The 25,350-nt window shown below is 44.4% G+C and overlaps 1 protein-coding gene and 1 pseudogene across 6 annotated transcripts in view; one reads left to right on the forward strand and one right to left on the reverse strand.

Annotated features, from left to right (window-relative positions):
* The window catches only part of OXR1 (oxidation resistance 1), a 488,405-nt gene that overhangs the window by 438,752 nt on the left and 24,303 nt on the right, over window positions 1-25,350 (forward strand). For 2 of the 6 annotated variants that reach the window (XM_030553699.1, XM_030553700.1), the window contains exon 1: window positions 6,988-7,112. The exons of the other annotated variants lie outside the window; for them this stretch is intronic. In XM_030553699.1, the coding sequence (XP_030409559.1) occupies window positions 7,047-7,112 (66 nt within the window). In that variant the 5' untranslated portion in view covers window positions 6,988-7,046. Of the gene's footprint in view, window positions 1-6,987; window positions 7,113-25,350 lie in introns of those variants that run through there. 6 annotated transcript variants of the gene reach the window in all.
* Window positions 951-3,827, reverse strand: LOC115647259 (annotated as a pseudogene).

Here is a 25,350-nt window from a genome sequence, read left to right on the forward strand (position 1 = left end):
CTGTGATAGTTAGCCGGAGTGCTCGTTATATTCCTTGCTTCGGCACGCCCTTTCTGTCTCTCGGCAGTTTTCATCTGTAAAGGGTTAGTAATAATGTTAGTTGTATACAGACTTTCATTTGAGGGTACTCCCCATTTCTCCCCTTCTCCCATGTTACTGGGGTATTCTAGGTTAAACTTTCTGCTTGAGGTGTTCAGGAGAGGCCCACCAAAAGGACAGCTGCAAGATCCACGGGGATTTCACCCCAGAACTTGGAAGGAGAGGGACCAGCACCTCAATATCCCTATGATGGAAGCTGCCCTCCATCCCCATTCAGATTTGGTCAGCCAAGCTGACGCCGAGCACCTCAAGGTCGGTATGGAGTGCTCTGGCACCATCATGGGATGGATCGGCACCGAGGAAGGACTCTGACAGAGACCCTGAGCACCAACAAAGTTCCCAGCATTGGGGTCCCTGCTGGGTGGTGGGCGGCACAGTTCACAAGGAGAAACAACCCTACGGCTTTTCCCCCACACCCAAACTGGCATGGAAGGAAGCTGGCACCATGAGACCCATGTCAGGCCAAGTAAACATGGCACTGACAGCCAGGGCTCCATCAACTTCTGCTCCACTATGGGACCAGTTGAGTCCAGGCCCTCGACGCTCCCCTATCCAGGAAGATAGAAGGCAACTGTAAATGTTCCCTATGCTGGAGATGTTCGAGGCAGCCAGAGACCTCATCGACTTCACAGTACTGCCTTCCCCTCCGAGGCATGACAGGGCTCTGAGCTCCGGCTTAGAAATCCTTGGTGCTGTCCAGAGGCAGGCCGGTAATGGTACCATGCCAATCACCATCCCCTTGGCTCCGGTCACTGGGACTTTTGGCCAACAGATGAACGGGGGAGCCGCAGCAGTCCCAGGTTCCCGGCACCACTCTCCAACATCAGTAGGCACTGCCTCTCTGTGGTCTTCCTACAGTGAGTCTTCCCAGTCGGAGGCGGAATCCTGTAGGTCAAGGAGTCTCCTGGAGTCATCTTCATCAGATCCCAGCTACATGCATGCGCTGCTGTTTGCGGATCTTGTTGAACAGTTCCATGTACTGAGCCATTGTGTCACCTGGTCTGTAGATGCTGTTGTGCTTGTTGCCAAACATGGGATTCCGGGAGTGTGATTTCCCCATGAAGCTTTGCATGAAATGCATGAGCAGGTTCCAGCAGTCATTGGCTACCACACATGGACAGTATTCTACCTCAACAGATATTCCCGGGCACTGGGCCCCATGGTAACAGTGCCAGCCTTCACCAAGAAGTCACAGTACTGGTATCGTGTACCCCAGCTCTATCTTGTTTGCCTTTGGCGTTTTGGAAAAAGCCTTTCAGTTTCACCATCAGGACGTCAAAGTTGGCATCTGCTATGAGGCACGGGCCGTTTTCAAAGAGAGCGAAACAGCTGAGGTGATATTCAGGCACAGCCAATGGTCCAGATCGAACAGAGAGACAGCAGTTCCATCTGGTGCTATGGCCAGAACAATGGCAGACTCCAGCCCAGTGGCTTTTCTGGACCTCCTGGGCATTCCACCAGGCCCAAAGCCAAGGGTTCTATTCAAGGAGGTCGGTGGACTTTCCATTCTGCGTGCCTCTGGCATCTTACTCAGTGCAGGACCAGCTGCACCATGCTGCTCCAGCTGCCGCATTGGCAGTGTCTGCATTGGCACCAGCTGCCACAGGGGAAGACCCAGCACTACATGACCCCCTCGATGCTAAGAAGGGTAGAAAGCACAACCTGCTCCCAGCTAGGGCCTCATCCTCATCCTCACCTGATGAGGTGGTGGTGGGAACTTTGACGACCCTTGCGTTGGAGGACAGCAGCTGCTGAGACAAGTGGCAAGAATCTGAGGATCCAGGTTGAAGAGGTCACTGAGACTGTGTATCTGATGGCAGATATTCTAGCACCCTCTGGTCCTTCTCGTGTCACCCTGCCACTGATAAAAAAAAACATTCAGGACATTACTAAGCTGTTGTGGCAGACTCCCACCTCCTTACCACCAACTGCAGAGAGGACGGAACAGAAATATTTTGTTCCCTCTAAGGGGTTCAAGCATTTTTATATGCATCCCCAGTGGACTCCTTATTTGTAGCGGTAGCAAATGAGGAATGCCAAGATCACCAGGGCTCATCACCAAAAAATTAGAATGCGAAGAAGCTGGACCTCTCTGGATGAAAAATTTACTCCTCCAGAGGACTCCAGCTCAGAATCTCAAACCACCAGGCGGTCCTTAGCAGATACAATTTTAACTCATGTGGGGCTATGGCAAAGTTTATAGAGTGTCTACCAGAGGACTTCAGAGCAGAGTTTTCCTCCTTGGTAGAGGACGGTAAGATGGTAGCCAGGGCATCATTCCAGACAGCCCTGGGCATGGCTGATTTGGCTGCCTGCACCATGGTCTCCAGGGTGGCCATGCGAAGGAGCTCCTGGCTACAAGCGTCAGGACTACCATATGAGGTCCAGGAAACTATAAGAACCTCCCATTTGAGAGTTCGACCTTCTTTTCAGAAAAAACTGACTCATGGTTTCATAGCCTCAAGAACTCAAGGGCCACCCTCAAGTCCCTTGGGCTACACACTCCGGCTACACAGCAGAGGCGCTTCAGGCCGCAGTCCCCGTCTCATTTCTAACACCTTAGAACAAGTAGGATTTTTCTAGGAAGCATAATAGGAACAATAGAAGGAGACCTCTTCCCCCTCATCGGCTCTGGGCAGACAAAGCAGTCCTCAGGCCAAAAGCAGAACTTTTGATGGTATGCCCAAGGCGATGCACCAGTCGGAACTCTGGGTCCATCCTCCTTTACCTTCTCTGCTGACTATCCCATTTCTACCCTGTGTGGGCCCAAATTACATCAGATTGCTGGGTACTCCACATGGTAGAAGGGGGATACTCCCTCCAGTTCACCTCCTCTTTCCACTCCCCCCTTCCCTGTCCCTCTTAAGGGACCTTCTCATGAGCAACTTCTCATGCAGGAGGTGCACATGCTCCTAATGGTGGGGGCAGTGGAAGAGGTTCCTCAGGAGCTGACGGGCAAGGGGTTTTATTCCCAGTATTTCCTAATACCGAAAGTCAAAGGTGGCCTAAGACCCCTCCTAGACCTGTGAAACATCAACAAGTTCATATAGAAATTGAAGTTCCACATGGTCTCTTTGGCCTCCATTATCCCTTTCTTGGATCCTGGGGACTCGTATCTGCCCTTGACTTGAAGGACACTTACTTTAATATTTCAAGTGGAAGTGCAAGTGATCTTCATAAGGGCTGCTTTTGACTATCTGGGCCTTCTACTGATCGTACAGAAATCAACTCTATCCCCTGTTCAGCAGATAAGGTTCATAGGGGTGGTATTGGACTCTACACAGACAAGAGCGTAGCTCCTGGAGTTGCATTTCCTGTCCCTGTGCAATGACATACAAAGTCTCAGGCAGTTCCCTGCCATTACAGCAAGGAGTTGCCTGAAGTTTCTGGGACACAAGGCAGCTTGTACCTGCGTAGTTCAGCACACCATACTGAGTCTCCGACCTCTTCAGGCATGGCTAGCTTTGGTGTATCGGCCTATCCGGGATGGTCTAGACAAAATTGTCACTCTAGCGTGACTGATTCTTGAGTTCCTCCTATGGTGTCTCAGCCTGCAAACGGTGTGTGCAGATGTCCCCTTTGCCAGACCACGGCCATCCTTCTCGCTGGTGACAGATGCATCAGCATTGGGAAGGGGGGCGCACCTGGGAGACCTCAAGACTCAGGGCTTCTGGTCCCAAGCATAGCTCTCACTTCACATCAGCATCAAAAAGCTGAGAGCAGTCCATCTAGCGTGTCAGACACTCCAAGACCATTTGGAAGGGAAATGGGTATTGGTCATGATGGACAATACAACAGCGATGTTTTATATAAACAGACGGGGGTGCATCCTCCTCTTCCTTGTGGCAGGAAGCCCTCAAACTGTGGGACTTCTGTATAGCTCACTCAATACACCTGAATTCTGGGAAGGTATGATGCCTCCAGAATGAGTTGGCAGGCAGGTCCTTTAAAAGCCATGAGTCATCCGTCCACCCAGATGTCCAGAATACCATCTTTCAGCAGTGGGAGGTTCCCCAGATAGATCTGTTCACCACGCAACACCACAGAAAATGTGTCTAGTTCTGCTCCTACTTGAATCACAGCCTGGGCTCCATCATGGATGTGTTCCCCCTTCTCTGGCAGGGACACCTTTTGTACACATTTTCACCCGTTTCTCTTTCACAAGGTACTGCTCAAGGTTCGAAAAGACAAAGCCTTGGTGATATTGACAGCTGCAGCCTGGCCCTGACAGCACTGGTACACATCCCTCTCCTGGAAATATCTGTGGAAAACCCAATCATTTTATCGCTGCTCCCAGACCTGATAACCCAGAGTTATCAGAGTCTGCATGTAGGGGTCTCAGTAAAGGGGTCTGGATGCTGAGGAAATGGGGCTTGGAGGGGTGGGGGTCTGGGTGCAGCTAGTTAGGGGTCTCACACACACACACACACACACACACACACACGGCCGTCCTTAGGATTTATGGTGCCCTACGCAGTATTATTAAACCGTTGCCCCTATGCCGGATGGCAGCCCAAGCTCACAGCCTGGTGGGGTAAGGGGAGGAGGGACTTGACAGCAAAGGATAATGAGATGCCCAGCCTGCCTCATGATGGCGGAGAGTCACAGTTCCCCGCAGAGACTTCCTTGCACTCTCCCTCATGCAGAATGGACATGAAGAAAGTACCTAATTAAAAGCACTAAAATTTGGGAATAAAAAATGTCAGTCACAGGTTTTTTGATATGCCCTGAAGTTTGTCAGAGATTTATTTGCAAAAACTTCATAGTAAGGGTGAGTCAGCTGTCCTGCTGAATACAACATTACATATAATGGAATACATGATGCAGCTCTTCTCTGTTTTACATTTTCTTCATCAGTATTTCTAAATTGAATTTATATTTTAAATGTACTCAAATTTTAAGCCAGCATTCCAGATTACTACATATTTAACTCACTGAAACAAAGACATTCTTTTAAATTAATCAGAGAGGTTTAGTGTGTTCATAACAATGTTCATTGCTTTTAGAAAAAGGGAACAGTAATTTACTTTGTGTGATCTCCATAACAAGAGACATGGTTATGAAATTTCACCAACTTTAAAAAAATACGTTTCCAAAGATTTTAGGTATAACAAGGATTTTGTCTTACTAAGGTACTGATTTTGCTGGAGGGTTCTTTTAAAACTAGTTTGTCGGATAGTCAGAAGTAAAGAAAGGGAACTCTTTGTCCAGCTATCTGGAAGAGAAGGACTGTTGTCCCTTTAAGGGCTCTCTTCAGTGGGGAGTGGGGGGAGAGGTGGTGAAGGGATGGACAGAAAGGACAGGAAGACTTGGAAGCACTTTTTTTTTTAACTATAGTAATTAAAATGTGTATTTTAGATAAGGGAGGTCTTTTGAAGGATTTATTTAAAGAACTATGTCTGAAGATCCACACATTTAAGGCTAAAGATGATTGTGCATCTAAAACTCAATGCAAGCATTTTTTAGAAATGTGATTCTATAATCTTCACCAGCTCACTAATGAAATATTTTTAAAGCAAATTTTAAACTAGGGTCCTGTAGACTGACATGTAATATTTACACAGAACATTAATGCACAACTGTTTATGTCAGTAAAGTCAGAAACTGACAGTATAAAAATTTATTTGGGCATAAGCTTTCGTGGACATCTGATGAAATGGGTTCTAGTCCACAAAAGCTTATGCCCAAATAATTTGTTAGTCTTTGAGGTGACACGAGTCTTTGAGGTGACACAAGGACTCGTCCTTGTTTTTGCTGATACAGACTAACAGGACTACCACTCTGAAACCTGTCAGTATATATCTTGGGGTTGGCAAATGCCTGTTAAATGGCTTTATTACCCCTTGAATGTCTCTTTAACAGTTTCAATGTTGTGTTAATAGGTCTGGCAGGCTGGAGGTTTTTTCACTTTTAACTACTAGATTCCCTCCCAAGGAAGACTCACCAGGCTAGAGCAGCCATCTGTGGGAGCCTGCAGGAAGGGTCAGAACAGGGATAGGAAAACAAGCGGTGGACACTAAGACCCAGTGGTGCCCCAAATTTTCAGGTGCCCTACGCAGCTGCCTATGTTGCCTATGCCTAAGGACGGCCCTGCACACACACGCACACACACTTCAGAAGTGCCAGGATTTTATATGTGGGATTTAATCCTGGCTCTGTTGAAGTCAATGGGAAGAATTCCATTGACTTCAGTATGGCTAGGATTTGACAGTTAAATTTTTCCTTCAAGATCGTACATGGTCCTCCTGTTATTTTTTCTCAAAATCAGTTTAGAATTTGATAAGATCAGTTTTTATATGCATAAACTTCAAGTTTGCGTGGCTGTTAGTGTACTTTACCAAGCAGAAAATGTGCGTGGCTGAAATGATTTACTGTAAAGTTTCTGATGTTAAAAAAGAGATCTTCGTAAGTTCTGGGACCAAGTAATAACTTTAATTATTCCAACATTTCTTTTTGTTACAGGGAATTTATAAAGCTACTGCAGTTTAAAATTCAGTGCAAAAATTCTGTTAAAGATAATGAAACTGGGAAAAATCCCTGTCCTGTATAGACAGAAATGCATTTTGCTGCAGTATAAATTAGTATTTTGAAATATTCTTATCAGCAGCTTTGATTTCTATATTTTAGTTTTGCTCTTGAGAAAACTAAAACAAAATTGTTCTGTCTCTTTAAGTTATTTAACCTTTTCAACAATCAGTACACTGCAACCAGTCTTGAACATAGGAAACCTTTCCTCCCTTGAACTTTCACCACTCAGGATGCATTCCAGTGATAGATAGCATTTACTGATTAGTCCTTCCCCCTGTCAGTCAAGTGTGTGTATCTAGCAAGCTCTTCTGTCACCATAGTGGGGTTCTGTCTGTGCTTGGAATTGATAGCAGGTAGAGAGAATGCTTTGAAACGGTCCTTATGTGATTTTTAGTTTTACATTTTATTTTGGAAAGGAGATGTCTCGTCTATGGTATGGCAAGAAGGGAAGAAAACACCAAGCAATTAATCATAAATACACTCTGGTAATTTTTAGTGAAGTATTTTCATTTCTATTATTCTTGACATTCTTGTGATGGTGTGATGCACAATCTAAGCTACAATTTTTAGAAATTTTAAATTTAGAATTAGTTTACAGGATGATAAACTTGAGATTTTTGGAGGGAGGACATGTTTTGTATATGCTGTCAGGCTAAACTGGACTACTGCATTCAATTAACTGCTTATGGCTAAAGCTTTTTAATTATTTGATTAGCATTACATACAGTAAAATCTGTTTAGGTTTTGTAAAATATTTAACATTTTGTGATCTAAGAGCTTTCCAGTAGCACATTTTGTTTTCTTATTTTATTTTAACAAACTGAATTTGTCTTGTGGATAAATAGTGTTAAATAATTGGTTTTAATAGGCGTCTTAAAATATCTGAATTTCTACTTTATTTTATATAACTTTCCAGAAGTTACTATAAAAGGTGCATGAATGCTAAGTACAGAGAATTTCTAAATCTCTGTAGACTCCCAAGATGGTTTTAACAATTAATAGTGAACTTTCTATGCTTTTTCTTCTGCTATATTTAAGAAAATACAGTGAAGAAAATCACTCTTCTCTGCTTATAAAGCTTTAGAAGGCATAGTGGAACACTGGGGGGGAAATATTCTCAATGAGATTTCCAAAAATGGTAATACCTTCGAGAGATTGAGTTCAGTGCTGTAGAATTGTTTGCATTATTAGAGTGTTTCATTCCCAACTCCAGTTATAACAAGCTCCCTGATGGAGAAAGACTTGTGACTTGTACCACTGTGGTGTTGCTTCTCGTTTTCTGATACGTGCTTATAACTTTTTTTACCTGCTATTAATTTCTAATCAGGCTGTAAACACAAATGAATGTGAAACTAGTTTGTATAGTATGACAAGGACTTGATTTGTAAATGTGTACTTTTAAATGTGTTTGAAGTCATAAATCTCTATTTTGTAGTAGAGGAAAAACGTAATATGAAAAGCCTAGTTTAGTGTGTCTCAAAAAGAGTGAAGATTATCACAAGATGATCTGTGAAAGTTCTGGAGAAATGTGAAGTCTATCAAAATACTCTTTATCAGTTTTTGTTTTTTTTTAAAGGTCAGTTTCTATACTGCTGTAACGCGATCAGAACCTACCTCTCGTTCTTGCCTCCTTTTCTCTGGCCAGTAGTGCCTGCAAATGCAGTTCTTTTCATGGAGGCGCACACACCTTTCATGGATATCCCCCCTTCTCTGTTAGGTGTGAGACTGCTTTTTTTTTTTTTTTTTGGTCTTCCATCAGGGTGACACTCGCAAGCACCCTCTGGCCGCTGGTTCTCTCAGCTGGTCTTCAGCAGCTCAGCCCTCCAGCCAAGCCGCACTTGCCTTCCCCCCTTCTGGGGTATAAAGTTCCAAGGTCTTATCACGGCACTGGTATTGGGCCATGGCTCTTAGGCTTCTTCCCGGAGGCACTGCCTTCTTCAACCACCTAGCCAGGACCCATCTTCATATTCAACTGGTGTCCTTTTCAGCAGCCCTCCCTAGGCTCAGTCAGCTACCAGACCAGCAGGGCCCATCTCAGTACCCTCATCTGGTCTGGCCAGGTTTTGTGCTCAGTAACCTGGGCTCAGCCTGCCCGTACTGACCTTTCAATGGCTCTGCTACTAGTCTGTCCAGCCAGCTAGGCACCTGGTCTTTGGTGGCCTTTGCTGGGCTCAGTTCTGTTTGGTGAGCTCTCTGCAGTGAGCTATGCGCGGTCCTGCTGTTTGTCTAGCCAGCCAGGCACCCCATCCTCCCTAGTCAAGCTCCACACAGGAACTGAAGGCTCTGCTCTGCTGCTTGCCTTTTATCTGGCCCCTTACGGATCACTCCAACAGCTCCTCTGACTGGCTGCTCTTCTGCGGCCACCGCAGGCTGCCTGGAGGACTTCTCAATGCTCTGTTCTGGGACAGGGTGATGCAGGACCATGAGGCCTCCAGTAGGGGATCTCTGGAAGTAGTCCACCCTTCCACAGTTGTATATCCTACATTTTCGAGATCACCATTCAAAATTTTTTGTTTGTTTAAGTTCAAGACCACCTATTTAGAAAAAATACTATTCAGTGTTGTGAGCACATCATACCTGAAGACCAACTCTGTGGCTAAGCCCATATCTAACTTCAGTTCTAAGGAAAATGGAGTTGCTCTGAGATATATTCTTTTGGTTTGGCCACCCTCACTTTTATTTATACGTGGAAAGGGAAAAAACATCAAAAGAGCAGCTTTCTTTTATTATATAAAAATGAATCAAGCTGGGGGTGGTCAAGCTGAGGAAGGATAATAACTCTCACAGACCAGTAGAAATATTTCTGAGGATGGTCTTTCTGATCTGGGGAGACTGAGGTGTGGATTGTTTTCTCCGGTGAAGTAGCATGAAGTTGATGAGCTTGGAAGGAGCATGGAACAGAGCATCAAGCTCTTCATACTGTACAATACAGAAGGAAATTGGGAAGTTCACAGAAATAGTGGCAGTGTCTAAACAGATACTACAAGAATTTTTGGTTTCATTAATGTTCTTGTGGAACTGGGATGAAAGCTCAGCTGACATGGACTAACTTAAATATTATAGATTTCCAAAATGATTATAATAGTAGAAGAATCTAAATAGAATAGTCTTACTTTCTTGTTGGACATGACTTTCAAGCATCTGCATGATGCAACTTAAAACTACTTAAGGTTATTTACCTGAAATGTTACTGTGGCAATTGTGATGGATCTGAACTGGAGGGGAAATCTTGCCAGCCTATCAGTTCTTGTTTCAAGAGAGATTGAGCACCTTAGCTAGGTCTTTTTGCCCCTGGATATGAAAAAAAGCATTATGTCAATATTTCAGGAAAACAGAAAACATCAGCCTCCCACTTTTTACAGCAAATTTAGATGTAACTTCTCCTTTGTTTTCTCCTTTTGTTCCTGTGGTATTATAACATAGTAGAAGATGTTAATAGTGTTAGCATGGGTAAAATGTATAAAACTACTCACTCCCCCAAAGCATTTTGTGTCAATACAACAGAACATACAGTGGGTGTGGTCTCTTTAGTTGGAGTGCTTTGCATAGCTGTAATTCTTTGCAGAGTTTCTGTGCAATCTAGCTTGAAAAAAATCAGCATGTTAGTTTAATGCCTGATTTGGGTTGGGGGGAGAGGTAGGGGAGTATTGGTATATTCTCAGTAAGAAGTTGTTATAAAATGTGGGAATAGTTTGAGATTTCTGTATTTTCATAGGTTTGTGAGATTTACAAAATATGATAATCCAACTAACAAATCAAGAATCCTGAACTAATGGTGGTTGCTTTTTGTGTACCTTTTTAGTATATTAAGTTATGAGCAAATAAGTAATTTTAACATTTAGGTATATCTTCTGTGCTTTCTGCTTCGGCCTGAAATATTTAGGAAAGTAATCTGTACATGACATTTTATCTAACCTCCAGCTCAAGCTTAATCTACGCTGCACACTTCTTTCAGCAATATTGAAAGTATGTATATGGGTATTCCCCCTCACATCCCCAGTTCCACCGCCAGCATAGGGTTGAGTAACAGTGTAGATGGTCAGGCATGGCTGAACTCTAATCTCAGGGTCCCTAGGCACACATGCAGGGTTCAGACCTATCTGACACATCCCCCTCCAAGTGTTGGAACCTTCCAAACATAATGTTGACTCTTCAGAGTCAAGGGTATGTAAACGCACCCCTTTCCCACAACTCTACTCCAAAGATGTGAAGCTTCTGGTTTACAGTCTGACCTCTTGAGGTCATGCAGCAGTTGTGAAGCAGTCGTCACGTGCACACACTTAGCACTAACACTTTTATGCTCTCTTTTGCTTAATCCTGTAAAGCATAGGAGAGTGCGTATTTTACCAGACATTGAAACCACAATGTCTCTCACTAGCTTACCCTTCACTTGGAAGCCCTTAGGGGATCATGTGTTTTCCATGAGACAAGCAGGATCCTCCACCCTCTTGCTTACCATGCCCTGCTGCAGCTCCCCTTTTCTTAATCTGCTGCTTAATGGCTCTGACCCCTAAAATCCCCCTCTTGAGTTCTTTCATAGACTCTTGTTGGGGTTATCTGCTTCTTTTGGTAACTTTCCATTGCTCCCAAACTGTCCTCCCTTCTGACAACACTAGGAAGTGTCCTCTCAGCTAGAATAAATGCGTTGTCCTAAGATATTTTACTTTGAATAGAAGATAGAGTGCTGATCACCTACCATTCTTTGGCCTGGCAGAGACATGACACAACCCTGTTAACTCCTGGTGTATCCACATACATATAGTCTTTCCATGGCACAGTAATTGCATGATACAATTAAATAAAATCATCCATAGTTCAGAAGTGGTACAGACAGAACCCCTAAATCATTATAGCATCATAGGTTGACAATGTTGTTGCAGTAGTAACTAGTATTACTGGTAATTTCTCCTCTCAGGATTTCTGAAAATGTCCTTGACTAATTTTTATAAATAAACTTAAAAATGTATACTAATACTGTCTTTTGGTATCTTTTTAAATCTTACTGGAATTAGATCATGGATTTTGACTATCTGCAGTCACTTTCCTTTTCTGTTATATTCAGGTATACTTTTCTCCTAGATAACCCATCACAACCATGTACGCTTTTCTCGGGGGGGCAATCTGAACTGTGGGACTGCTGAGCCCTCTGTCCCACCAACCTGAGATAGCCCTCTCACACTGTGATGGTGTGACAAGCTACAAAACTCTGGCAGGTACTGCACATTACAGACATCCCCAAGAAGGGACACAGCCACTTGAGTTACATGAATGCTTCTCTCAGCCACTTACGAACCAACTATAGAGAGGCTCCCCAGCCTTCCACCCCAGAACTGTACCCTCTTGACCTGGTCAGAAGCTGATCAGTATAAGTTCATTACTCAGTCTTCCACTCCCTCGGTGTGGAGAGGACATAACTAGTTTTTGCAACCTGAGCTGAGGTTTCCCAAGCACTTTAACCAAAACACACTCTTTTAGCTGAAATATAAAACAGATTTATTAACTACAAAAAGATAGCTTTTAAGTGACTATAAGTACTAAGCATAGAGATCAAAGTTGGTTACCTAAAAATAAAATTAAAGTTGCAATCTGAGTTCTATAAACTAAGCAGGATTTTAATCAAGCAGTGTCTCACCGTGTTAGATGGTACAAACGGGTCACAAATCTGGAAAACACAGGCTGGAACTCTCTTCCAACCTGGGACCACCCTCACCAGTTTAAAGTCTCTTGTCCTCTAGACATTTGTTTCATGTGTTGAGTTGTGGGGAGACTGAGGCCGAGTCATGATGTCACTTCCCCTCTTTATAGTTTCTTCCAACTTGCTGTAAAGATCTATACTTGTGACAAGGGAGGTCTGCCCCCATTGGTCAAGCATCTCTATTGTCTATATGCTCTCTGAGAAGTCTTCATTGTTCCTGGAATAGTTGATTCTCTTTAATGGACCATCAGCACATCTGGCTACTCTGTTGTAGTACCTGAAGGGCTGGTTGCGGGTGTTCCCAACTCTGTGTGTAGGGGTCTCAGACCTGATAACCCAACCTTACAACATATTTCAGTAACACGCATGTAGCAAATCTTCATAACTTCACCTATGATAATAGCACATTATGGGATGTTAATGTTCAACAGTTCAAGACTTTCAAGGGGCATACTATATACAAACATACAATAATTCTATAACAGTGGTGAATATGGGGGCTCCAGGGTGGTGTTTTGATGTACAGAGTGCCACAATGGTATAAACACCAGCATGGTAAATATGCAGTTTGTCCTTCAGACAGGTTTTTTGCTATCTTGTGTTACTCACCCGTTTACTGGACAAATCTTAACTGGATACAGTAGCAAACAATCTGTAACTTCCGGAGAATAAATTAAGATTCATGGGAAATAAATGAATCAGAGGTAACTATTGTAGACTGTCTTAAGTGTTGTGTAAAGAAGGCAGATGGTGGTCTACTGGCAATAGTTGCTTTGTATCCATGAGTTAATCTTTTCATTTTGGCTCTTTTCCCCCCTGTTAGCTTATTTTCTTCCAATAAACTTCTTTTAGTAGTATGATCTCACTCATTAGCACTCATACTAATTCTGCATTTCTGTACAAAATGACAAACTTCCTAGAAAACATCCTTTCCCAGCACTTAATATGGAAGGAGAAGCAGTAGCTCATAGTATTGTGCGCAAGCAGTTGTGGTACCAACAATTCTTGAAGATTCCCTCAAGAATCACTAATACGTTTTTGGTACTATTGCATCTGTGAACTAATTCAATCGTCCCTCTATAGTAGCTTTTTATTTAAATTTTATGTAATTTTAATATTTCTGATGGCTTCACCATAACCAAATTTTGTGTAAAATAAAAAAGTCAACATTTATAAAAGGCTTGATTCCAAAAGGTCCTGAGCCCTCATCCTGCAGAGCACATAAATATGTGTAATCCTGTTGACTTCAGTCTCACACAAATACTAACCGAGTAAATGCTCTGTTGGATTGGTACTGAGCATTCTGGCACCATTCAGGATTAAGCTGTTAATTTTCACTAATAAAAGTGTAACAGCCCTAAAAAGTAAATCTTTTTTTTTTTTTTTAATGCATCTTCTGTGGTCTGACTCCAGATCTAAAAATAAAGCTGGCCCTTATACAACATTAAGACATTAAGTAGGAGAGCACAGGAGAGTGTCATCTGCAGACACTTGCAAAAAAAGCAAGGGTTGGATGTCTGAGGCCATGTCTACATCTAAAATTTTGCAGCGCTGGTTGTTACAGCTGTATTAGTACAGCTGTATAGGGCCAGCGCTGCAGAGTGGCCACACTTACAGCAACCAGCGCTGCAAGTGGTGTTAGATGTGGCCACACTGCAGCGCTGTTGGGCGGCTTCAGGGGGGGTTCCGGGAACGAGAGAGCAAACCGGGAAAGGAGACCAGCTTCGCCGCGGTTTGCTCTCGCGTTCCCGGAGCCACCCAGCAAACCGCAGGGAAGGAGACCTGCTTGCTCGGGGTTCCGGGAACGAGAGAGCAAACCGGGAAAGGAGACCAGCTTCGCCGCGGTTTGCTCTCGCGTTCCCGGAGCCACCCAGCAAACCGCAGGGAAGGAGACCTGCTTGCTCGGGGTTCCGGGAACGAGAGAGCAAACCGGGAAAGGAGACCAGCTTTGCCGCGGTTTGCTCTCGCGTTCCCGGAGTCACCCAGCAAACCGCAGGGAAGGAGACCTGCTTGCTCGGGGTTCCGGGAACGAGAGAGCAAACCGGGAAAGGAGACCAGCTTGATTACCAGAGGCTTCCTCCTTCCACGGAGGTCAAGAAAAGCGCTGGTAAGTGTCTACATTGGATTACCAGCGCTGGATCCTCTACACCCGAGACAAAACGGGAGTACGGCCAGCGCTGCAAACAGGGAGTTGCAGCGCTGGTGGTGCCCTGCAGATGTGTACACCTTCAAAGTTGCAGCGCTGTAACTCCCTCACCAGCGCTGCAACTTTCTGATGTAGACAAGCCCTACGTATACTTTTATCTTTAAAATACCACTGCATGTCTCTTTTGCAAAACTATCAGTGGAACTATTCAATTTAATTGTGTAACCGAAATTTGTACAACAAATTATGGAGTATATATGCTATTATTGTGTAGTAACTTGCCTTCAGACAGGCAAGGGGGAAATTTTTTTCCCTTGTTACTCTAGGAGAAAGCCATCAAAAATTCCTGAAAATCAGTTAGATGGGACTGCAACGTTTTATGGGTATAGTAAGGTATTCTTAGGTTACTCGAGAGGCCTAGTGGAGTTCTTGTTTGTTTTGCTTTTTTGATGAAATATTAGAATAGGGAGTGTGGATGAACTGGGTGAGTGGAGTGTGATAAGTAAGTCATGGCTATACCACAAATTGAGACCTACAGTTAAGTGAACCTAAGCCCCAGTATAGACAACAGTAGGTTGATGGAAGAATTCTTCTGTAAATCTAGCTACCACCTCTCAAGGGGGCTGGATTTACTACAGAGATGGAAAACGCCCTTGTGTTGCCATACCTAATGTCTACAGTAAAGGGCCATAGCTGCATAGTGTAGTGTAGACAGGCTAAGATAGTTGACCTGTTCATGAATGAATCACTTGAAGATGGACGCAGTTTTATGTGTTGTTTAGAGCAGTGCTGCTTTGAGAGTAATTTACAGAGGTGGAGATTTTTAGCAGTCAGTTAACTGCAGCGCTTCTGAGGTGACTGTCCTCCAGAGATGAGACCTTGTTGGAAGGCCTGAATCTGCTCCTTTTTAACAGAATACCAGAATTGCCTCTCTAAGGCTACAGCTACACTAAAGAGCTTACAGCAGCTCAACTGCGCCAATGCTGCTGCACCGCTGTAAACTCTCTAGTGTAGCAGCTGTAAGCCGATGAGAGAGCTCTCCCGTCAACTTAATTAATCCACCTCCAGCAGGCAGTGGTAACTTAGGTCAGTGTAACGTTCGGCATTCAGGGGGTGGCTTATTCACGCCTCTAAGCAACTACTGGGATAAGTGGTAATGTAGGCATAGCCCCAGTGTGCAATACAACCCAAGAAGGAAATTTCTCTTGTAGCAGCGTAGTTTGCATTTTAGTAACTTAACATTCATATTTCCTGTTCTCTTCAGAGTCTCTTGAGTCTTATACAACATTGCCCTAAAAGTATGTGATACAGCACAACGTTACAAAAAGATAATTTGCCTTAATTGGCCCACCCTCTTACCATACTACTTAAGCATATACAACAAAGAGTATTTAAGCAGATGTCTTAACTTCTTAAGCACACAGAGGGTTCCTTTGACTACAGCGGAATCGCTACTCAGGTGTTTAAGTACTTTGCTAAATCAAAGCTGTCTATATCTGTAAGGAAGAAAAAAATAAATCAAATGAGAGAGCACTTGGTCTTAGATCTTGGCTATTCTTTTCAAAATGATTTGTAAATGCATATCTTATGAAAATGTTTGGTCTTATACATATCTATATTTTATAATATATAAGTATGTATTACATACGGCTGTTGATTAATCACAATTAAAATATTAATCTCAATTAATCAGTTTTAATTGCACTGTTAATAGAATACCAATTGAAATTTATTAAATATTTTGGATGTTTTTCTACATTTTCATATATATTGTATTCTGTGATGTAATTTGAAATCAGTGTATATTATTTTTATTACAACTATTTACATTGTAATAATGATAAACAAAAGAAATTGTATTTTTCAATATACCACAAACAAGTACTGTAGTGCAATCTTTGTCATGAAAGCACAACTTATAATTTTTTTTTTTTACATAACTGCACTCAAAAACAAAACAGTGTAAAACTTCAGAGCCTACAAGTCCATGGGCAGCAGGTTTAAAACAAATAAAAGGAAGTTCTTCACATAGCGCACAGTCAGGTTGTGGAACTCCTTGCCTGAGGAGGTTGTGAAGGCTAGGACTATAACAGGGTTTAAAAGAGAACTGGATAAATTCATGGAGGTTAAGTTCATTAATGGCTATTAGCCAGGATGGGTAAGGAATGGTGTCCCTAGCCTCTGTTTGTCAGAGGGTGATGATGAATGGCAGGAGAGAGATCACTTGATCATTACCTGTTAAGTTCACTCCTTTTGGGGCACCTGGCGTTGGCCACTGTTGGTAGACAGAATACTGGGCTGGATCGACCTTTGATCTGACCCAGTATGGCCATTCCTATGTTCTTGTGTTCACTCAGTCCTACTTCTTCAGCCACTCGCTAAGACAAACAAGTTTGTTTAGTTTTACACTTCTCACTTTCTGGTGACATTGTAAATAAGAACAGGCATTTGCATGGGACTTCTGTAGCTGGCGTTGTAAGTAGGGTGACCAGATATCCTGATTTTATAGGGACAGTCCCGATTTTTTGGTCTTTTTCTTATATAAGCTCCTATTACCACCAACCCCCGTCCCGATTTTTCACATTTGCTGTCTGGTCACCCTAGTTGTAAGGTATTTACGTGCCAGATATGCTAAACAATTGTATGTCCCTTCATGTCTTGGCCACCATTCCAGAGAACATGCTTCCATGCTGATGATACTCGTTAAAAAAAAATATTAATTACATTTGTGACTGAACTCCTTGGGGGGGAATTGTATATTCCTTGCTCTGTTTTATCTTCATTCTGCCATATATTTCATGTCCTCATAAAATATCAGGGTTGGAAGGGACCTCAGGAGATCATTTAATCCAACCCTCTGCTCAAAGCAGGACCAATCCCCAGACAGATTTTTGACCCAGATCAGTAAATAGCTCCCTCAAGGATTGAACTCTCAACCCTGGGTTTGATAGGCCAATGCTCAAACCATTGAGCTATCCCCCAATTTAGCAGTCTCTGATGGTGACCCAGCACACATTGTTCATTTTAAGAACACTTTTGCTGCAGATTTGACAGAACACAAAGAAGGTACCAATGTGAGATTTCTAAATATAGCTACAGCACTCCACCCAAGGTTTAAAGAATCTGAAGTGCCTTCCAAAATCTGAGAGGGATGAGGTTTGTCGTATGATTTCAGAAGTCTTAAAAGAACAACACTCTGATGCGGAAACTGCAGAACCTGAACCACCAAAAAAGAAAATCAGCCTTCTGCTGGTGGCATCTGACTCAGATAATGAAAATGAACATGTTGGTCAATCAGGCAGGATGAGGCCCTGTTCTAGCAGTTGAGGTGTGAAAACCTCCCTGATTGAACTAACCTCATTATCTGTAGCTTGCTTGCACATATATACCTGCCCCTGGAAATTTCCACTGCATGCATCTGAGGAAGTGGGTATTCACCCACAAAAGCTCATGCTCCAAAACGTCTGTTAGTCTATAAGGTGCTACAGGATTCTTTGCTGCTTTTACATAGAAACAGTTTGTCTCCCACTGAGACACTCTCCCCTGACATTACTAGTGCAATAGTCCCAGGGGCTTCAGGATTCAGGGAATGTGCTTTCTGTCAGGACTTTATGCCAATGTCTGATGGACACTCACGCTGTGTGAAGTGCCTTGGCGAGACACACGTCCCTGCCAAGTGTGTCCAGTGCACAAGCCTCAAAACCAGGGCTTGTCCTGACAGGAACCTGTGGCTGAAACTGCTTCTCATGCAGAAATCCCTGCAGCTGCCTCTGGAGACAGGCAATGGCAAACCTTCTCCCTCACGCTCCCCTGCCAAGGCAGAACAGATCGGGAGCATGGCTTCACCCTCTCTGGAGCAGAGGCAAGAAGCTCTGCAGCTGCCTGTGGAGCAGGGCAGTAAACCCGCTCCCTTGCCAGGTCAGAACCGACTGGGAGCCCGGCTTCACCCTCTCACATGAAGAGGCAGGAAACCCTAATGTCTCCTCTCAGAGACACTCAAGAGGGTAAATGATCTCCTGCAGAGTCTTTACCCTTGGTGCTGTCAGCGCTGAGAGCAGGCAACTCTGACTGCCCCTGCATTTTACAAGCAACTCTCACGGGGCTCTAAAGCAGAGACTCGACTTCCCGCAGCAGGAAGCTCTCCTTGGCACCAGTTTCTCCAGCAGTGATAATGGACCCGGTGCCGACAACAAGTTCCACCCCCGGCACTGAGCCTGCGTGCTACCCCCGAGCAGATTCAGACCCCCTGTGGGGCTCTCACAAACAGCTCTCGGCTCCTGCCAAAGTGAACCTAAAATCACTCTGGGCTGCCGCTCAGACTTCATGCTCTGCAGCACACCAGCCTAGGGAGCAGCAACAATTCCTGCATCAGCAGGATATCTCTGTGGCCTCTAGGCCTGACTCCGCTCTGGGACAGGGAGCACTCATTGTTTGAACAGCAGCGCTCCCCACGTGACCTGGATACTTTCACGGATAGTGAGAACAGCGCACAGCAGCAGGCAGAGTTCTCCCTGCCTGAGTCTTCCCCCCCCACCCCCCCACCGGAGCCTGTCAAACCTTAGTCCCAGATTTGGACCTTAGCGTCCAAAATATGGGGGTTAGCATGAAAACCTCCAAGCTTAGTTACCAGCTTGGACCTGGTACTTGCTGCCACCACCCAAAAAATTAGAGTGTTTTGGGGCACTCTGGTCCCCCTGAAAAACCTTCCTTGGGGACCCCAAGACCCAAATTCCTTGAGTCTCACAACAAAGGGAAATAATCTTTTTTCCCTTTCCCCCTCCAGGTGCTCCTGGAGAGATACACAGAAGCAACCTCCATGAATCTAAGCAGAGGGAATCCACCCTCTGTAATTCCAGTCCTGGAAACACAAGCACTTTCCTCTTCACCCAGAGGGAATGCAAAGTCAGGCGAACAAATCCAACACACACAGACCTCCCTCTGACTTCTTCCTCCCACCAATTCCCTGGTGAGTACAGACTCAATTTCCCTGAAGTTTCCCAGTAAAGAAAACTCCAACAGATCTTAAAAAGAAAGCTTTATATAAAAAAGAAAGAAAAATACATACAAATGGTCTCTCTGTATTAAGGTGACAAATACAGGGTCAATTGCTTAAAAGAATATTGAATAAACAGCCTTATTCAAAAAGAATACAATCAAAGCACTCCAGCAACTATAGACATGTAAATACATGATCTCTGTACTCACAACTTGGAAACAGAAGATTAGAGAGCAGGAAATAGAAATCACTCCTCATAGCTGAGAGAAAAGCAGGCAGACAGACAAAGACTCAGACACAAACTTCCCTCCACCCAGAGTTGAAAAAAAATCCTGTTTCCTGATTGGTCCTTTGGTCAGGTGCTTCAGGTGAAAGAGACATTAACCCTTAGCTATCTGTTTATGACAGAGCCATACATACCCCAAGACATGGGGCATCATAAGAATCAGCCTCAGTTTCCCTACTTTGTCCCTCAGTGGCCAGGACCCATGTTTTTCCTACCCGGTGTCCTGGCTTCAGCGGTACCCATGGTCAGCTCCTGCCACCACCTCTCCTTGTGCCCCTTCTACCAGACCGTCCTATGCCTAGATCCCCAGCTCTATCAACATCTAGAGTTCCTGAACCCCCTCGCCATCAGCTGCAGGAGTCGCCCTTATGCCTCCATCTCCGCAAAACATGGATGACTTTATGCAATTCCACAAACTTTTTAAGAGAATGGCACTCAGCCAGGACATCCCTTTGGAGGAAGTCCAGGAGACACACCATAGACTTCTCAAAATCCTCGAACCCTCTGCACCTTCAAGGATAGCACTACCCATAGAGAAAGCTCTCCTAGAACCAGCTGGTACTCTCTCGCAGACCCCTGCCTCCATTCCATCAACATGCAAGAAAGCTCAACATAAATACTACGTGCCTGCGAGGGACATTGATTTCTTATTTTCCCGCCCGCAACCCAATTCTATTGTGGTTGATGCAGCAACATACAGAACAAAGCAGCCACACTAACGGGCCACTCTGCAGGACAAGGACCTCAAACGTCTTGACCTCCTGGACTGCAAGGTTTATACTCTCCTACTTTGCAATTTAGAATTACTCCATCTGATGGTGTTGTTCTTTCATGGTTTCAATCCCATGACTTAGCCTGCTCAGAACAGATCCAACATGTCCTCTTGCACAGTAGAAAGGACTCCACTCTTAAGACTTACCTGAAAAAGTGGAAATGCTTCTCCATCTGGTGCTCCCACAGATGCCTAATACCCCAGACTGCAACCCTCCCTGACATCTTAGACTATCTTTTCGAACTAAAACAGGACACATTTTGACTCAGTTTTATCAGAGTACGCCTCACAACCCTTACCACCTTCCATAACACTCTGGACGACTATTCACTTTCACTCACCCCACCATGAAACGCTTCCTCACAGGCCTGCAAAATCTCTACCCTGAGATTCATTCACTAGTAGCCTCCTGGAGTCTCAACCTAGTTCTCTGCGCTCTTATGAAACCCCTTTTCGAGCGCCTGGCCACCTCATCCCTGCTTCACATGTCCAGGAAAGTGGTTTTCTTGGTTACCATAACATCAACAAGAAGGGTTGGTGAAATAAGCGCCCTGATGGCCTAACCTCCCTGTGCCATTTTCTCTCAAGCTTACCATACAAACCTGCCCCAAATTCCTCCCCAAGGTGGTGTCTACCTTCCACCTTAACCAGTCAATACACTTACCTATATTCCATCCCAACCCTCACATGACTCCACAGGAAGTTGCATCACATACCCTCGACTTCTGACGGGCTCGTGCATCCTATTTTGACAGAACTAAACCATTTTGTGAATCCCCTAGGCTTTTGTTTCTACTACCAAGAGGTCAAAGGGTGACGCTATCTCTAAGCAAAGACTCTCCAAGTGGATCTCCACCTGCATCAGATCCTACTATCAGACCCAGAATGTTCAACCACCAGAGGGTGTTAGGACTCATTTTACTAGAGCAATGTCAACATCCATTGTCTTTCTCCACAGCGTACCTGTTACAGACATATGCAAAGTGGCCATGTGGACATTTGACCACACATTTGCAAAACATTATGCTATCACATGGGATACCACTGCAGACACCGTAGACGGCCATATGGTACTTTAAACCTTTGTTCCTCACGCAACTCCAAAATCCCACCAACCATAATGGGTACTGCTTCACATTCACCTACAGTGGAGCACCCACAGGGACAGCACTCGAAGAAGAGAAAGTTACTCACCTTGCAGTAACTGAAGTTCTTTGAGATGTGTGTCCCTGTGGGTGCTCCACTCCCTGCCCTCCTCCCCTCTACTTTGGATTATTAGTATGATTTCTCCACGGTAGAGAAGAAACTGAGGAGGATGCGGGACGCACGCACTCAGGAAGATTCCAGCGAGACGAGAGATACCAACTGAGTGCATGCATCTCGACCAGGCACTGCTATCGAAAATCTCCAATCAGCGGTGCCAGGATGCACCGTCACCTACAATAGAGCACCCACAGGGACACATCTCGAAGAACTTCAGTTACTGCAAGGTGAGTAACTTTCTCATCTCTCAGCATGAGTGGTCTCTCCACCCAGAAGTGGTGCATGGACTTTTCCAAGTGTTAGGAACTCCCCAGGTAGACGTGTTCGCAACTCGGCAGAACTGTCACTGTCTCTGGTTCTGCCCCAGTAGGGGCTGGGGTGGGGGGGGGGCGGGGGCGGGCGATCTTCGATGCCTTCCTCTTGTCATGGTCAGACCAGTTTCTCTGTGCCTTTCCACCGTTCCTACTGATTGACAAGGTCCTGGAAAAGATAAAGACAGAGCAGGCCCAGGTCCTTCTGATTGCCCCGGCATGGCCCAGGCAGCATTGGTATGGGACCCTTATGGGCCTGGCGTCGTCCTGCTGTGGCTGTTGCTGTCCTGCCTAGACCTGAACTCTCAGGACCAGGGCCACCTCCTCCACCCTAGTCTAGCGGCACTCCATCTCAGGGAGTGGCTGCTCATAGGTTAGATAGGGAGGAAATGACGTGCTTGGAAGGGGATCAGTGCATCCTCCTAGAAAGCAGGCGGTCCTCCACACACCATGCCTACTTGGCAGAGTGATCTCGTTTTTCCAAATGGGCAGATGAGCGGGGTGATGTCATATTCTGGACTACCTCCTTCACCTGGAGCTCAGGGCCTGGCACCCTCGTCAGTCCAAGTGCACCTGGCAGCCATATTGGCCTTCCATCCGCCAGTGTAGGGCCACACAGTATTCTCCCATGCTATGACTGGCTGATTCCTTAAGGAGTTGGATCGTCTCTTCCTGTATATTAGGCCCCCAGTCCCACAGTGGGACCTAAACCTGGTGTTGGCCTGTCTCCCCCGTTTTAGCTGCTAGCAACGTGCTCCTGATCACACCTCTCGTGGAAGGTGGCCTTCCTGGTTGCGATCACGTCGGCTAGGCGGGTTTCGGAACTCAGAGCCCTGACCTCCGAGCCCCCGTACACAGTGCTTCATAAAGATATGGTCCAGCTCCGCCCACGCCCATTGTTCCTCCCGAAGGTGGTCTCCGCCTATAACATGGGTCAGGATATTTTTCTGCCGGTCCTGTGCCCCAAGCCTCATGCGTCCAGTGAGGAGCACCACCTCCCCACGCTGGATGTGAGATGGGCTCTGGCTGTTTACCTGGAGCAGACTAAGCCATTGAGAAAGTCCTCGCAACTGTTCATCGCCTTGGCTGAGCGCATGAAAGGTTGTCCAATCTCCACTCAGCAGCTCTCCAGCTGTATCACCTTGTGCATCCGTACCTGTTATGACCTGGCGGGAATCCCTCCGCCACCAGTTGTGAAGGTGCATCCGACTAGGGCACAGGCCTCATCGGCTGCCTTTTTGGCCCATGTCTCATTCAGGACATTTGTAAGGCTGTCACATGGTCTTCGGTTCACACGTTCACCTTGTATTATACGATCATCCCCCAGACCAGGGAGGACACTGGGTTCGGCAGGGCCGTTCTCCATCCCAAGAGTTTGTGAACTCCTTCCCACCTCCAACAGATATAGCTTGGAATCACCAATTGTGGAATACAAATGAGCAATCACTTGAAGAAGAAAAAACAGTTACCTTTTCCATAACTGATGTTCTTTGAGATGTGTTGCTCATGTCTATTCCACATCCTGCCCTCCTTCCTCTCTTTCGGAGTTGTCTGGCAAGAAGGAATTGAGGGTAGGGGGAGTGCGCAGTGCCCCTTATACTGCACTATGGAGGCGCCATTCCAGGGGTCACCAGGGTACTCCCCTACGGCACTGCTAGGGGAAAAACTTCCAGCACTGGTGCACGTGGCGAGCATGCACGCCTATTGTGGAATAGACATGAGCAATGCATCTTGAAGAACACTTATGGAAAAGGTAACTGTCTTTTGTTTTTTATACAGTGCAAATACTTGTAATAAAAAATAAATATAAAGTGAGCACTGTACACTTTGTATTCTGTCTTATAACTGAAATCAGTATATTTGAAAATGTAGAAACTATCCAAAAATATTTAAATAAATGGTATTCTATTATTATTTAACAGTGATTAATTGCATGATTAATTGTGATTAATTTTTAATTGCTTGACAGCCCTAATTATATATAAAACAATATTAATTTATTTATCGTGCAGAAAGACTAATTTCCCCAGCAAGCTCCCTTTGGAATCAGAAGTTTCATGAATATTGGGCCTGTAGTGGAATACATATTTAGGGGAAAACTGAAAATAACTCTCACAGAAAAAGGCACTGTTCAGATTTGCTTCACTGCAAATGATGTAAATAACCTTTCACAACAGTGTTCAGTTCATGAATAGTCCCTTTATTTTCTTCGTAGGCCTCTAGAAATGTCTTAAAATATTATTCGGTTTCTAATGAGAGTTTGAATGAGATGAACAAATTGATTGGGGAAAGTTCCAGATATGCAAACATTATTTAAGCTTGATAATTTTTAACCAAATATTATAGAACTAAAAGTGGATCTGATTGTGTTGGAGCTGGCTCTGCAAGAAAAAAAGTGTTTTATATCATCCAGTAAAAAGGCACACTGTTTTCATCAAGCATGTATGACTTCACTGTGGTCTAGAGCAAATTGTTCATCTTAATTCTTTCAATGGTCCCCTCAATAAGTAACCATCACAGGTTGCTTTTATCTTACTCTCACTATCACCATGTGCAGAGGATAGAAAAGCTTCTGTTTTTTTGACCAGTAAACTTGTACACTGGGTGATGCTATTGAAAGAGCAAGGTAATTAAATTGGCAGATTTATTTTTTAAAAGAACAGTCTAGTTCTGGAGTGCCTTCCAATTAAGTAAGGAAGATATATGTTCCAGTTCTGTGTCCACTTCGTGGGAATACAGCAATACCTACTGCTAGCTTTTTAGGTGCATTTTATCAAGAGGAAAAATATCCCATTTAGACAACTGTTTGTATCTTTTTGCCAAATATACCTTAACATTTCCATTTAAAAACAAAAAAAACCTCTTCTTACAGTTTGTCTAAGCCTGCAGACTCTTGCAGGCATAGCTGTATTGGTCAGCGATGTGATTTGTGACTGACATTGTTGTGCCAGCAAAAGCCTCTAGTTTAGACGCAGCTATTCTGGCAAAACCTGTGTTTTTGTTGGTATAAACCAGGGGTAGGCAACCTGTGGCACGCGTGCCGAAGGCGGCACACAAGCTGATTTTCAGTGGTACTCACACTGCCCGGGTCCTAGCCACCGGTTCAGAGGGTTCTGCATTTTAATTTAATTTTAAATGAAGCTTCTTAAACATTTTTAAAACCTTATTTACTTTACATACAACAATAGTTTAGTTATATATTATAGTCTTATAGAAAGAGACCATCTAAAAACATTAAAATGTATGACTGGCAC

Source organism: Gopherus evgoodei, chromosome 2 (assembly GCF_007399415.2).
Source record: "Gopherus evgoodei ecotype Sinaloan lineage chromosome 2, rGopEvg1_v1.p, whole genome shotgun sequence".
Lineage (NCBI taxonomy): Eukaryota > Metazoa > Chordata > Testudines > Testudinidae > Gopherus > Gopherus evgoodei.